Source organism: Antedon mediterranea, chromosome 2, assembly GCF_964355755.1.
Source record: "Antedon mediterranea chromosome 2, ecAntMedi1.1, whole genome shotgun sequence".
Lineage (NCBI taxonomy): Eukaryota > Metazoa > Echinodermata > Crinoidea > Comatulida > Antedonidae > Antedon > Antedon mediterranea.
Genome location: NC_092671.1, coordinates 1858509 through 1874975, shown reverse-complemented (window position 1 = coordinate 1874975; position 16467 = coordinate 1858509). Strand labels below are relative to the sequence as shown.

The following is a 16467-nucleotide window of genomic DNA, read 5'->3' as shown; positions in this document are numbered from 1 at the left end:
TAATCTTAACCCTTTGAAGACATGGCCCGTATCCCGTACGGGGTAATTTACTGTCCCAGGATGCGAGGCCCGTATATGTACGGGTTGACTTTTTGGTCACTGAATTTACCTTTGACTTAGGTTTAAAAAAATGCAATTTTTCGGAAGGCCAAAACAGAAGGCCAGAACAATAAAACCAACAATTGCAGAAAGTTACAGTCATAAAAATATATTTTGCATTTTTCCTAACCCTATTAAAAATACCTTAGTCACTTCAAAGGGTTAAAATTGTCCAATTACTGACAAAAACAAGTGAGTGCGTGGCCACCACTAGAATCCTTTAACACTACCTTCTTTATATTTTGAATTACAAATCAAGTAAAAGTACAATTACTTAATCAATCAATCAATCAAGAATACAGATTTCACAGCCATGTATGTAGGATAGGAAAGAATATAGGTCCATCATTGAGGTATTATAGATCTTAATTTAGCATAAATAAACGTTTAGCTTTTTTTTAACAGGTTCAACTAACGATATTCACAATATGATGGCAAAGAGAGAGAGTGAGTCCGATTCTGATACAAGTGTAGCCAGTGGAATGTCTGATTCTGAACTCGCACAATCTTTAAACAAACAACCTGGTATAGCAATCACATTTTTATTCAAGTTAATTATTTAAACCTGATTTACTGCATACTAATTTCATTTTACATATTTTTTTGTTGTCCCAAAACAATCTGTCTGACCAATTCATAGGTTTCCTCAATAAAAATGGCTTAACCCAGCATTTACATAGAAACACATGGAATCAAGGTCTGCAGAATTATAATTTATTTACTTAATTTTAAATGAAACTTTTCTTTTTAGATCAACCTGTAGATGGAGGTCTTCCAATTCCATCGTCTGTATCATATGGACGCAGAATTGGGAAAGAAGAGGACGACTTGGATGATGACAATAATGCCGGTGAATGGGTTACAAAAACAAGACGACGTAGAAATACGGTAACTATTAAAAAAAGTCAGCCATAGCATAATGCAGTTCTCAAGCCTTCCACAGGAATCCTGGTACATACATATATTGCATTTTATCCTGTGTACAGTAGCGAGTGAGTGGCCAAGCAGTTAGACGGTGGAACCGTAATACCTTGCCATAACATCGGCAATGGTTTGAGCCTCACTCGCTCCACGGTTCTGGTGATAGAACGAGTCTTCTTGGATAAGGAGTATAAACCTTAGGTCCAGTGTCCACATCTAGCTCATGTGCACTTTAAATAACCTAGTACATCTTTCAAGACAAGTAGAGGGTTACTCTGGTGTACTAGTATACACACAGCTACTGTCACACATAGACAGTTATTAACTCATCATGAGGGCCCCTTGTTTGTCAGCATATGCTGTTTAGGGTCACCCTCTATAAATAAGGTTAAATAAACAACACAAACAAAAACATCTATGGTCAAACCAACATTTTTACAGTGTCCTACTGAATAGTAATAATCAAATATTATAGAGTAAGTTAATAACTATACTATATAACCAGATATTTTTGCATCCCTTCTGAACTTGCTTAAATATTGATAATGTTCATAGATTAGTCATGCTGGACCAAGACACTCACCAATTGGCAGTCCAAACAACCAGCAATCCAGAGGTATATCATTATCAGCCTTTTATTCAACCCTATTACAATATTTGAGGAAATTGTGACCATTTAGTATATGGCCATTCTGCACTGTGTACGGCACCAATTTAGAGATACTTGTATAATAAACAATTTTGGATAGAGTTTTGATTGGGTGAATGTTCAACATAAATCAAGCCTTTTAATTAACATACACAAAACTGTTTTTATTTTATAGCAAACAAACAAAATGTTTCTGGTTCTTCAAAAAAATCCAAAAAGCGAAGACATAAGGTAAACATTGGTGTTTTGGCTTCATATTAACTGGGGTAATACAATTTCAAAAATAAATATTTTATTCTAAATATATATTTTTACTTTAGTCTGGAAATGCTGTGTTGCGTAGCCATGTTAGTACACCGCAAAACCATGCAACTCCACAAAATGGAGGTGAGGATAGAGGTTAATTTTGTTTATATAAAAAACATTTTAAAAATTACAATTACAAAATACAATAAAATTATTCATACAACTGCAAGCAAAATATAACCACTTTTGGCAAAAACAAATTTATTTAAGCTGATATATTTTCTTTCTTTCCTTAGGATCAAAAAATGAATCTAACAAGATTGTAACTGGACATGCAACAGAATGGATAGAAGCTTTAACTCTTAGATTAGCCTGCCGAAACTGCTTTACAAGGACTGCTTATTATGGACGAAGTGGCTATTACTATCACGGCAATTTGAGAAACCACAGCTGTTTTAAGGACATTTTAATTTGTCCAGACACCAAAGCAACCAAAGCGTTCAAACGCAGTGTCTGGTGTCAAATTCGTGAACGTGTACATAAAGATTTTAAAGGTGAACACAAGCTTTGTTACTGCTATCAAGCAGATAAGCCATGTAAGGTTCCAGATTGTCAATTCCCACATACAGACGAAGAAAAACAGGTTTGGAATGCAGAAAGGAAAGGAAACTTCAATCGAAAAGATGTTATGCTCCACCTGAAATCGAATACTCATAGATTGAAAACCAGTTTCCAAGGATCTAACGTGCATAGAAACGTGAAGAAGACACCCCAACGTGGTGTTGTTATGATACAACAACAATCACTACCTGCTGTTCCGCAACCACTACAGCCACCACCAACATTTATAAATCCACAGCATCAAACCCATTTTGGCATGCAACCGCAGCCAACTACAATTTTAGCACCAGTTCCTGCACCTCTGCAACAATCTCCAAGACCTGTTGCCATGCAACCGCAGCCAACTACACTTTCTGCACCAGTTCCAAGACCTCTGCAACAACCTCCAAGACCTGTTGCCATGCAACCGCAGCCAACTAGAATTTCTGCACCAGTTCCTAGACCTCTGCAACAATCTCCAAGACCTGTTGCCATGCAACCACAGCCAATTAAAATGTCTGCACCAGTTCCTGGACCTCTGCAACCTGTTAGCATGCCACTTATTAATTTAGAAAATCTGCTTTCTAAAAGTAACTTGCCAGCGTTGATAAATCAGCAGCCTGTTGCGGTCCCTGCATCTTGGCAACAACATCAAAGACCTGTTGGCATGTCATTTGGTAATTTTTCAAATGTTATCAAATCAAACCAAAACCAGTGGCCTAATACAGAACCTGTAAGTCCTTTAAGTTCACTTCCAATGGATAGACCTCCCTTTCCAGTTCAACATAAATTTCATCAATCTGAAAATCAACAGCTGAAAGCAGCAAAGCAACAGTCTGCATTGTTCAGTTCTCTTCTTGAAAAGGTTAAAGGTCGTTTCACTTACATATGCCAGCAATGCTGCTATTTGAAGCCTCCTTGTATAACTTTTCAAAACAGAAGTGATTCAAGATTTTGTGGACACCCTTGGAGGCAGCATCCATGGTCGACCTGTAAAATACTCGCACACGAAATACATGAAAATGGAAAAATAATACGATCTATAATAAGACCTAAGCTTCCTAACAACATAGCAGATAATTGCAGATACTATGTCAGATCATACTGTAAGAGGGGCGACAGCTGTAATTTTGCCCACGATTCCATAGAACTGGAAATCTGGAAGTTAGAACAAAGGTACGCAATTGATAGAGACTCTCTTGTGGAGTTTTGTGGATCCATGGCGGCACCCACTCGATTTGACAAACCAGTCAGTTCAGCTTTCCCCGACACCCTGGCAGCTAAGGAACAAGCAAAATGTCCATTCCACTTAAAATTTGTATGTGGAACATGCTGGAGCCGTGGAGGACAGCAACGAAGACAACATTGCAAAGACACAACAAAGTGTGAAGCTGGACATTCATGGAAAGAAAAGATTTGTCTTGTGTTTTCTGGTCAACAAAAGTGGATTAAAGTCAATGGCAGACATCCAAATCTTAGACCCAATACTAAACCTGTGATGTGTAAGAACAAATCCAAATGTGACTATGCAGATAGACATGGACAGCAATGCATGCATTGTCATTCAGAGGAGGAAAAGCAAATTTGGATATTTATGGCAAAACACAAATGTAAGTAAAAAGCATTGTTAATTTTGTGGTTAATCTTACTCACCATGTTAAAAATATTAATGTAACATATTGCATATTTATGTTTTAGTGAAAAGCTTGGATGAGATTGTTGAAAGCCAGAATTTGTCAGCTAATAACGAAAAACAAAAAGAAGTCCAAAAAAGTATCCCACAACGTGTCAATTACCATTGTACTTACTGTAAGATGGATTTTAATTCTACACCGACGCTTGAATTCCATATCAGCACTTTGAAACACAAACGTTGTGTTAACTCTGACACTGAAAGAAGCTGGAAACACCGAAGTCCACCACTTGGTGTTGTCAACGGACAGTATGTTATTTGTAACCGGTAAGAAACCTATACTATTCTAACTACTATTTTATATACAGCACATAAGATGGACATCTCAGATATATTGAAAGAAATTTTTTAACTAATTCATCGGATGTATTTAAAAAATAATATAATATATTGTTATTTTCATGGTTAGACACAAAGAAAATAGTTGCCCCTACTCAAATGTGGACCCAGCTAACAACCACTGCACACTGGCACACACTCAAGAAGAATTGGAAGAATGGAAAGAAAGACATGAATATCGAATGATGAAAAGACGAAAAGCTAACGAGAGCAAACTCTTCTCATTCATGGATCAACTTTTGATTGAATACAACTCATCAACATCTGAGGTTAAATTGGTATGAAAAGTAGACAACTAAATATGTTAACATTATTTGTAGATTTTTGTTTTATTTTTAGATCTTTCAATTTTTAAATGATTTTTTCCTTTTTCATGTTGCATGTGTGACTCACTATATAACATGCAAAATTATGTAATAATCATAAAACAAAACTATTCATTTCACTGCAACATTAAAATTCATAATCATTAAAGTATATATCATTTATATTTATAGATCACTGAGAAAGAACCACCTGAAATTCAGATTAGTTGTGAGAAGAAACTAAACTGTTTTATCGATGCCATTGACAGAGAACGTGACAAAGTATTCAAAGATTGTTGGACATTCCAAGTGGAATGCATTGATGGAGTAAGTGAAGGTTTAAATTTTGTCTTTCTCTTTTGTAGCAAACTAACTTTCATTCAATTATCCTACACCATTAAAATGTTTATAAATATACTTTAAATAATGGTTTTTTTTTTTAAATAGAAAGCTTCTGGAGATTGATAAAATTCCATTTATTTAACATTTAAAATTGTATGCTTTTTTTAAGTGTCAACTTTTTAACAATATTTTTAATAGATGACAAATTTCGTTTTTGTAAAAGCACAAGTTAACGGAGTACTTACTCGAACGTTTCGATCTCTATCAGAGATCCTTCTCAACTGACTGCGGAGTGTTAATGCAGCTTGGTCATTCTTGACGTCATCTGTTGATGACGTTGTACGCCTCCGGTTGTAGGTTGGAGGTTGTGCGGGGCTCGGCCAGGTGATGTGTCTATCAAATCATTGTACAAATGCGAGAGTTCGTGGGCTCCAGTGTCCCGGTTCATGGTCTTCTCTTTTTTCTCCTTATATGTAATGATTCTCTAATCTGTCTGTCTTTGCGTTTAGGCTCTTTGGTTAAGATGGTAGCCTCCCAGTTCGGTACATGATTGTGTTTTATGACATGTTCTGTAATGGCAGATTTGTGTATGATCGAAGATGTGGATGTTCTGGAGGCCCTAGTCATTACTCCCCCCGTGTTTGTTGTAACATCTTTTTTGTGATCATTAATTCGTGTTTGTAATGCCCTCCCTGTTTCCCCAATGTAAACTTGTGGACAGTTGCGGCAGGTGACTTCGTAGATTACTCCACTAATTAATCGCCTAACAACAGATCCGACACTTCTGGATAGAACTAAACTACATGTGACAGACATAATGGAGCTCCTCGGTTTAATTGTGAACAAAACCTATTTCTCGTTCAATGGTAACATTTATAGGCAAATACAAGGCATTGCTATGGGAAGCCCAATAAGTCCTATATTGGCGAACTTGTATCTAGAGTGGCTCGAACATCAAGCCATAAACACGGCACCCACTAACATCAAGCCTGTGTATTGGAAACGATACGTTGATGATGTATTAGCTATCATCCCCATAGGTACAGTACATACATTTAACACACATCTTAATAACATCGATATAACTGACAATATAAAGTTCACCACAGAATCGATGACAAACAACACAATACCTTTCCTGGACATGCTCATCACACTCAATGACAATGGAACAGTTACCACCTCAGTCTATCGGAAGCCCACTCACACAGACCAATATTTACATTTCAACTCACATCATCCACTCGAACACAAACTGGGGCTTATAAACACGCTTGTGGACAGAGCTGAGAAGGTAGTGGGAGATATGGATTTGAGGAAAGTTGAGATGGATAACATCAAGAAAGCGTTACACAACTGCCAGTATCCAGAGTGGTCCTTCCAGAGAGTTATGGAAAACCGAAAAAGAAAAAAGAACAAAGGACACGAACCACAGAAGGAAAAGATCAAGATGCGAGGTAGCATAGGAATCCCCTATGTAAAAGGAATGGCAGAAAGAATACGACGCACTCTCTCCTATCACAATGTCGGAACCTATTTCCTACCCCAAAATAAAATCAAGAATAGCCTTGTCCACCCAAAAGATAAAATCGAGAAGATGGATACATGTGGAGTAATCTACGAAGTCACCTGCCGCAACTGTCCACAAGTTTACATTGGGGAAACAGGGAGGGCATTACAAACACGAATTAATGATCACAAAAAAGATGTTACAACAAACACGGGGGGAGTAATGACTAGGGCCTCCAGAACATCCACATCTTCGATCATACACAAATCTGCCATTACAGAACATGTCATAAAACACAATCATGTACCGAACTGGGAGGCTACCATCTTAACCAAAGAGCCTAAACGCAAAGACAGACAGATTAGAGAATCATTACATATAAGGAGAAATAAAGAGAAGACCATGAACCGGGACACTGGAGCCCACGAACTCTCGCATTTGTACAATGATTTGATAGACACATCACCTGGCCGAGCCCCGCACAACCTCCAACCTACAACCGGAGGCGTACAACGTCATCAACAGATGACGTCAAGAATGACCAAGCTGCATTAACACTCCGCAGTCAGTTGAGAAGGATCTCTGATAGAGATCGAAACGTTCGAGTAAGTACTCCGTTAACTTGTGCTTTTACAAAAACGAAATTTGTCATCTATACAAAATCGAAGCTAAATGAAATTCTTTCAATATTTTTAATATCCATATTTAGGTAGAAAGGTTAAAACGTGTTGGCCTACTTTACGATGAACATCGCTTGCACTTTTTTTTGTCACATCCAAAAGAAGAAAATAAACCTCAAGTCTGTCCTGGAAATTTAATCATGGATGGATATACATATACCGTAGATGTACATTTCACCAGCAACATGCTTGGAAGTTTCCATCAGTGGGTTGTCTTTGATTTTGGGAAGAAGCCAGTTATGGTTCGAAAACTTAATGTTCATGTTGGTGCAAAAGAAGACCGTCCTAAATACATGAAGCAGTTGAGTGAACGTCAGTCCACCATTATTTGGGACACAAGTAATACAGAGATAATCCGACCACCTGAACCAAGCCCTATTGAAGAAGACCTCATCAGGAAATACAAGCCACCAAGTGCAAATCTAAATATTGATGATTTAAATGTAGGTGAGCTAACTCAGGAGAATTACAAACATAGGATGCACAAAATGGTGCATTTGGAGGAAAGGGACAGAATGAAAAAGATCAACAGGTATTATTTATTATTTTAATAGATATTGTAGGCCTTATACTACTACATTTATAACAATTTTTGTATGTTTTGACATTTTTCGATATACTGCGCTTACAATACTGCCCCTTTACATTTCATTTCATACTTTTTATATTTTATTTTCAATTAGAAGTTTTACTTTTTTTTAATTTTCAAATCATTATTTGATGTATGTGAATAAAGCGATTGGTCAAACTTGCTTGTTTGATCAATATATATATATATATATATATATAAATCAAAGAGCTGCATAGGCAGGATATAGAAAAAAATCAAGATCAAATAAGTTAAAACTGCCTCAATATAGATTTATTTTTACGACATGTTTCGGGCATAGCCCATCATCAGGTGAAGAGAATTGTAACAAAGGATAACATATATAAGTCACAAAATTACATAATAAAACAAATCAGCCAATCAAAGATGTTAACAAACAAAAGGCATAGTTATAAAGGCACATATATATATATAATGAAGAATAATAACATGTTTTTCATAATTTTAGGTTCAACACAATGACAGAAATAGAAATTGAAAGTACTATCACAGTTGAATCCTATGCTGGTACCGAAATGTTCATTGCTCAAAATGGTGAACTCTTTGGTAAAATAGAACTAACTGAAACTCTAAACTGTGACACAGAATCCAGCCAGATTATCATGGAGTCTGTACAAAGTGTATTGTGTAAATTTGATTCAGAATCAAATAAAGCTTATGAACTTAAAATTGTATCCAATGAAAGCATCAATGGTCGCACAAAAGACTACATCTATGTAACTCTGAATGCGAAGTTTGTAGAAAAACTAAAACTGAAAGCAAAAACTAAAATAAGTATTGAAGTTCAGTTCCAGGTTGAGCGCTTATTTTTCTGTGAAATGCACTATGCTATTGATAGTTTGGAAAACATGGATTTTGTGTTTCCAATAGCTGGAGAAAAACTAGCCATTCCAGCTGGTTTGGCTACTGATGTTCTCAATGAAAAACAAGAACAAGCAGTAGAGTATATGCGTATGGCAGGAAATATGACAGTCTGTGGGCCACCATTGGTGATATATGGACCATTTGGTACAGGAAAAACAAGAACCATGGCAGAGTCTGTAAAGAAGATCCTTCTGAGACACGGTACAAAGGTTTTGATTTGCACCATGTCCAATAGGTTTGTAAATTAATTTGGTTATGATAAGTATAGATAATCGCATAATTTTATTTATGGTACTTTAATTTTTAATTGTCCATAAGGTAGGTAAGTATAACTTCATTGCTCAAAATAAGAATTAGGAAGCATTTTTAGATAAAGGTTGTAATGAACTATATAAATAAATAGTACATATAATAAATAAATCTACAGATGAATATGACATTTTATTTAGTGTTCTTAATGTTTTTATTATCTTATTTAGTGGGGCAGATTTGTACATTACTGAACATTTAGATGAATATTTAACAACTTACCCAAAATGTACAGGGCTTAAACCAACGCTGCTTCGAGTGTACCAATCTGAACGACGTATTGGGACCATACCTTCAGTTGTTAGGAAGTATTGTCTGATTGACAAAACCACAAACACAATTAATCTACCAACCAGAGATGATGTGAAGAGATCTAGAGTTGTCATCTGTACCCTTAATATGGCATTAAGATTAGTATCTCTGAACTTGAAAGGTCATTTCACACACATACTAATTGATGAGGCAGGTCAGGCATTAGAGACTCAAGCTATTATGCCGTTAGCAATGGCAGAGTGGAACTCATGTGTAGCAATTGCTGGAGATCATATTCAAATGAGTCCAAAGGTAAATAGATCCTTAAAAAAACATTTTGCTTAGACTTGGAGAACCAAAGGACTTAATTACCTGGGTAAGTTAATGACTTACCCACTAAATCAATCAAGCCTGAACTAAATGATCAAGTCTGAACTAAATAATTAAGCCTGAACTAGCCCTTAAATTCAACCGAATTATAAAGACTGACAATTTCTTTCAATGAAATGTATTTCTAATAGGTCTATTCTGAGGAGGCACGCATTGGTGGATTTGATCGATCTATTCTTAAGCGCCTACATGATCATTACGAAAAAACAGGTGACCAAAATACTATATTTCTGCATCACAACTACCGAACATGTAAAGAAATTCTAACATTTGTGTCCGACATATTTTACAAAACCAAACTAAGTTCCAAGAAGTTGCACCCACCACACCCAACTCTGTACCCGTTATCGTTTTATGCTGTCAGGGGCCAAGATCATCTTGTAGGAACATCATATTGTAATAGAGATGAAGTAGTAGAACTTGGATTCAGAGTTGAGGGTCTTTATCGCAACTGGCCAACAGAATGGGGAGAGAAAAAAAGTATTGGTGTTGTTACACCATATAATTCTCAGGTACGTAAATCGCTGTTTTGCATAAATACGGTACATTCACCACAGATACCGTCAATCTTTGAATTGTAACATTTGGTTATTATTCTTTGATTGTTTTTTAGGGTGGGTTACTATTAGAAGGGGGGTTACTATGAGAGTAGTGGGTTAATATTACTAATCTTAAATTACGCACCTGTAAATAGTAATCCACCCCCAACTTTTCCAGTCAGCAACTCATAGCAAAATAATATAACAGTACGAATAAACAAATATGGTTGACCTCTAACTTTATTTTATAAACTCAAAAACACTCAATCCTCCCCCACTCCCGAGATCAACATGCATTATTTCCTTATTTTCAAAATACGACCATGCCCAGTCTTCATAATGAAAAGAAAAATACAAAATAAACAAATGTTGATTTTAGTGTCATTTTTTCAATAGTTTTTGTGACTCCAATAATAACCCCCATGGGTTACTATTAGCGTAGTGTGTTATTATTATAGATTGATTTATAAGGTGGGTTACTATTAGAAGGGGTGTTACTATTAGAGTGTGGGTTACTATTAGAAAATTTACAGTATACAGTATTCATAGGCCATTTATTAATTTCAGGTGCGTGAAATACGTAAAGAACTTCGAAGACGCAAGTTGAACGATGTAACAGTTGAGAGTGTAAGAAATGTACAAGGTAATTTATTTTGTAGACAACATTATATACAGCAATTCTGCACAGGTTATTCAAGTTTTCCCTCAATCTATATTGTTACAATATTGAAGAACGTAAATTCAAGAGTAAACTGCAATTCATTATTACAACTTGCATATATTATTTCTTAAAGGTAAAGAATTCCGAGCATTATTCATCAGTGTTGTACGAACAAGAGCAACCTTAGTGAAGACACATGTTGCTGCTAAATACAACAGCCCGGACGAAAGTGCAGAATTTTACTATGGATTCCTTTCTGATGAAAAGCTGTTAAACACTGCATTTACACGAGCCAAATCTCTTCTGATGGTTGTTGGAGATCCTATAGCGATGTGTTCTATTGGTCTTTGTTCAAAGGTTTGGGAGAAGTTTCTCCAGAAATGTGAGAATCACGGAAGTTTATATCCAACTAATTTAACTCTGCAACAAATACGTGGAGACATTGACGCTACGAACATTGGACTCAATCCATTTGCTGCTCCTTTCAAACCATCTGTCATCAAAGAAAAATCTGTGGATGTCCCAAAGAGAAAGAAGCCAGCAGAAGATAAAATAACAAGACAGATCAGCGAGGATTTTCCACGTTTATCCACAATAAGTAGAGATGACTCAGAAAACTTTGTCAGTGGTGATTTTTCTTTTTTCACAGAAATACCGGCGGATTTCTGTGAATCTGAACAATGGCAGTCGGAAGATGAAGAAGAAATTGATGAGAAAAAAATCAATGATTCAATTCTGAAAGAACTTAGAAGACAAGTTAACCAAGAAATGAAAACCGACAATGTATCAGCTGCAAATGAAAATGGATCATCTTCAAATTTGATAGAATCTAAAAGAAATGAGGAACCATCAATTCAGAAATTGGACAAAGGAAGCAATGAGGATTCTATTCCAGTAACAAAACAAAGAACCAATTTTCAACAAAAACAAGAGTTAGAACAAATTGCAATAAAGTTATTTGTTCCAGAAAAAGACCATTCAAATCTTCAAGGTTCTGAATTCTTTGAAGAGTACGATCCAGAAGACACCGACATAAGTAGCGAAGAATTAGATCAAGACAAGAAGTATGGACCACTGCTTGAATCAGAACCAGAAAAATATAAGAAATGCAAATTTCATCTTGATGTTCGAGGAAAGACATACGCTACCACTTTAGAGGAAGATATTCTAATGAATATTTCAATAATAAGTAAGCATAACAGAGGGCGTGCTCTAAACAATGATGAAGTTATCATAGAAGTGCAAGAAAATGAAGAAATTCTTGAAGAAGTTGACATCAAAGCATTGGATAATCCAGAAAATGAAGAAAAATCTAAAAAAATGTATGGTAAGGTTGTCCAGGTCTTGAAGAGAGCATCTGACCCCTACTTGCGTAAACTAGTTTGCATGCTGGATCAGCATAGTAACAGCCTTATGGTACCCGTAAACAAAGACTTCCCAAAACTTTGCATACAGACAAAGGACAAAAACAAATCACCGAGCGAGGATGTTACTGTAGACATATACACCTTAAGTAAACAGGTCAACAGTGATAAGCCATTTTATTCAGAAAGGAAAGTTGTGGTGACCAACAAGGACCGTCTTCATAAACTGTTTGTGGTACGCTATTGGAAATGGCACGATAAAATGACGTATCCAATGGGATTTGTTACAGAAGAGCTGCCTCCAGCCACTAACAAAGCAGAGGGGATTAGAATTCTAAAGCTTATACATGGAGTTGAAGATACCTGGAAGAAGAAAGTCCGTGAAGAACTTGACAAGACGTTTTCAGAAAACTGGAAAATTCCAGAAGATGAAATGAAAAAGAGAACTGACTTAAGAAATATTGAAACATTCACTATCGACCCAAAAGGTTGTCAAGATATTGATGATGCACTTAGCATACGTAAACTTTCTGACAGTCATTATGAAGTTGGAGTTCATATCGCTGATGTCAGCTATTTTGTAGGAAACAAAACATTGCTTGATGAAGAGGCAAAGAAGAGAGCCACTACATATTATCCAACACTTTCAGCTCCCATCAACATGCTGCCATCACGACTTAGTACCAACTTTTGCAGTTTAATTCCAGGAAAAGATAGATTAGCAATGTCTGTGTTTATGGACATAAGAAATGACGGTCTACATTCTAACACAAAAATAGTGAAATCTGTGATTCAATCCAGACAAAAATTCATGTACAAAGAAGTAGAAGACATCATTCATAATGGAAACAATGATGTAAAACCATCCATTGTAACTGCAATTCATGTACTGAATGAATTAGCTCAGAAGACTCGTGCAGCGCGCCTTAAGGAAGGTAGATTTTCATACAATGAGGATGAAAATGAAGAAGAGGCATCATGTCCTCTTGCACATTCACTGATTGAAGAATTCATGATCCTTGCAAACAAAGCTGTCGCAGAGTATTTGATGGAAATATTTCCTCAATGTGTGCCACTCAGAAGGCAGCTCTCTCCAGATCCTGATACTCTCCAGGAATTTCAAGTCAAACACTTACCTCACATCAGAAACAGTAAAGAGATGTTAGGGAAGTTTAAAGAATATGTTGATTCTTCACAGTGCAATTGTGATGATGTCTGTAAATGTGGTGAACAAAGTAACACAATTACAATGCAGACACGGGAATGGAACCAGTTGGTGGAAATTGTAAATAATATCAAGCAAGGTTCCGATGCCAGTCTTGCTGAAATGATGAAGATTATCCAGATTGTTTGTACTGATAATAAACACCCAAAGCTCTCTGTGATGATGGCACACTACTACATGATACAAGAGAAGTCGGATTACAAATGTTCTGGTCAAAGCCTTTCCGATGGTCGAGATCTGGCACATCATTCTCTTGAAGTTGACTTCTACACTCACTTTACATCTCCAATAAGACGTTACATTGACATAGTTGTGCACCGCCTTATAGATGCAGCTATCAACCAACAAGACAAACCTTACACTGAAGAAGAAATCAGTTCCATCTGCTATAACTCAACAATTAAATCGTCAAATGCCAAGGCTTTTGAAAAAAGAACAAAGTTGTTCACGATGGCTTTACAGTTGAAAGAGGTATCAATTTCATGTTTATCTACTGTGGAGCAAGCATCTGATAAAAATATTAGCTTTGTCTTCCCTAGATTTATGCAAATTACTGGTAGGGCTGTGGGCTTAAACAAGTTAAAGCCATCAAAAATACCAGGGGTTGATAATGATATTATCAACGTATCATGGAAGCAAAGAATATATGATGCAAAAGCAAAACCTACTGAGGTTCTACCAAAGATGGACAGCTCTGCAGGAGAACTAGATGCAAACCGTTTTGTTGTCACTTTTAACAGTACTCATTGGCAAGAAATTCTTTCTGGAATCGAAGATGACGATATCCATCAAATTCGCGCTGCAATGCATTATGCTGCCCAAGAAATTGAAACTACCGAGAAAGAAAAAAATCAAAGAACTGTAGTTAAAAGTGAGAATGGAAAACAGTTGAAGAAAGAAGTGACATCTGAAATACTAGATCGGCACGGAAACAGATATCATTTTGTGGAGTTTGAAAGAGAATACACTCTAGGGCACATGGTTGAAGTTAAGCTTATGGCAGGACTTGAACGAGGAATTCCTGAACCTAAAATCCAACTCTTCAACTTGACACCTGAACTGGACATATGTTTAGAACATCGTTCCGATCCTGTTACATGTTTCTCTCAGTTAGCAAATAAGAAACCTAGAGGGGCGAATGACATACCTACATATCAGAAACGTTGGTTGGCAGTGCTATCAATGGAATCTGCATCAAATGCTGTATCTGAAGATGACAGTCTTATCATCAGGAATGTCTCAATAAATTGGACATTTGATTCAGATAAACAGAGTTACAATGGTGTGTTTCAGCTACCAACCAATTTCTGTGTCGATCGAAGTATAAGGTAGTTATATCTTTTCAGCTTTTATAATAAGTTTCAAATTAAGTTCCAAATTTAACAAACCTAATGTAGAATTTATGGTTTTGTAAAACACTGTAGGCATAGTTTATATATACAGTAAACATTCTGTATAAACAAGAACTTTTAATCCTATTATATTATTTCTTAATTCAACATTTCTACTGTGGTTGGAAATTCATGCATACAGTATAATTATTTATACCATTTATGTAGCACTCCAAGGTTACTCAAATTTTTAGACAAGCCAAGGAGATGAAATTAGTATAGTACTTACATAAGCATATTATAGGAGTTTTATACAATTTAATTTCAGATTTTATCACTCTGATTATTTATGTGTTCGCTACTCTGGCCTCGACGTACCACACAAAAAGCTAAGTCAGAATCGCTCTGAAGTTAAATCTACTTGGGTTGGCCATTGCTACACAACAGAAGTTAACCTGGATAAAATGCAGAAAAAAATTTGCATTAGGTTAAACCAGTCTGTCTCGTCCCTGCCACAGAGTGTACTTTATCCAAAGCCAAAAAAGAAACATCTTTGTATTATTGAGCTCATTCCAAGAGGAAAATCAGATAGGTGAGTTTAAACTTAACACATACATCTTTGGTACTACAGTAATAAATTCCATAGTATATACTATAGGGGGTTTAAAAAAATCCTGCTCGGAAAAAAGATTATGTTCATTGTCCACTAAGTTATGATTTTGCATCACATGTGAACAACCTACTAAAACATTAGTCTGGATGCTGCTACAACATCTTAATGTAACAAATTTGTTATTGAGTCTAACAATATTAAAAACAGTTTGTGAATTTGCAGTTTTGATATTTTAAATTATTTGAATTTTTTTATCCAAAGGCGCCTTGAAAGGGCTGTAAATGGTCTTAGTGGAAACAAGTTAAATCAAGATATTGTTCTTCTTAAAAAGCACAAGATGGGAGGAAAGGAAGATAGTAAGTATTATATTGAACTTATTTATTAAAAAAAAATGTTGGTGCACTTCAAAAAAAGACCGGTTGCTTTTTCACTCTTTAAACATTTTTTTTTAAAGGTTCTACTGCAAACATACTTGCTGGAATTGCAAAAACAATTAAAGTTGGAAAAATAAAAGGTGTAGGTTTGCCACCACCAAATAATGTCCAAAAGCAGGCAATTGAGGCAGCTCTGGAAAAACCATTTACAGTTATACAAGGACCTCCAGGTAAAGTAGGATGTCATTGCACAGATATAAATAATGTATTCAATTTTTTACTTATTGAATTTCATTATAGATGCCAGGTGTAAGTGTTGTAACATTGTATTATAATGATTTCAGGAACTGGAAAAACTGTAACAGGAGCACAACTAGCATATTACTTTTCTGAGATGAACACAAAAATACCACCTACTGGTAAAGGCAGGCCACAGGTTCTCTACTGCGGACCATCTAATAAGTCTGTTGACGTTGTGGCTGGTAATTTCTTTTGATTTGACTTGATAAAATAACTCATAATTGGATAATATATTGCTGTGGCGCGTAGCA

At 35.9% G+C, this 16467-nt stretch overlaps 2 protein-coding genes across 2 annotated transcripts in view; one reads left to right on the top strand and one right to left on the bottom strand.

The window, feature by feature from the left end:
- LOC140040017 (ubiquitin-like modifier-activating enzyme 5) overlaps nt 1-16467 on the bottom strand; it is a 62932-nt gene that overhangs the window by 42152 nt on the left and 4313 nt on the right. The window lies entirely within an intron of this gene.
- LOC140040016 (3'-5' exoribonuclease HELZ2-like) overlaps nt 1-16467 on the top strand; it is a 29252-nt gene that overhangs the window by 8558 nt on the left and 4227 nt on the right. Inside the window, exons 8-26 of the mRNA XM_072085636.1 lie at nt 505-624; nt 851-987; nt 1576-1636; nt 1845-1900; nt 1990-2056; nt 2212-4125; nt 4214-4475; nt 4618-4825; nt 5045-5179; nt 7414-7916; nt 8443-9093; nt 9338-9731; nt 9941-10321; nt 10916-10991; nt 11143-14926; nt 15258-15521; nt 15804-15898; nt 15997-16146; nt 16261-16398. Of these exons, the coding sequence (XP_071941737.1) occupies nt 505-624; nt 851-987; nt 1576-1636; nt 1845-1900; nt 1990-2056; nt 2212-4125; nt 4214-4475; nt 4618-4825; nt 5045-5179; nt 7414-7916; nt 8443-9093; nt 9338-9731; nt 9941-10321; nt 10916-10991; nt 11143-14926; nt 15258-15521; nt 15804-15898; nt 15997-16146; nt 16261-16398 (9396 nt within the window). The remainder of the gene's footprint in view (nt 1-504; nt 625-850; nt 988-1575; nt 1637-1844; nt 1901-1989; nt 2057-2211; nt 4126-4213; nt 4476-4617; nt 4826-5044; nt 5180-7413; nt 7917-8442; nt 9094-9337; nt 9732-9940; nt 10322-10915; nt 10992-11142; nt 14927-15257; nt 15522-15803; nt 15899-15996; nt 16147-16260; nt 16399-16467) is intronic.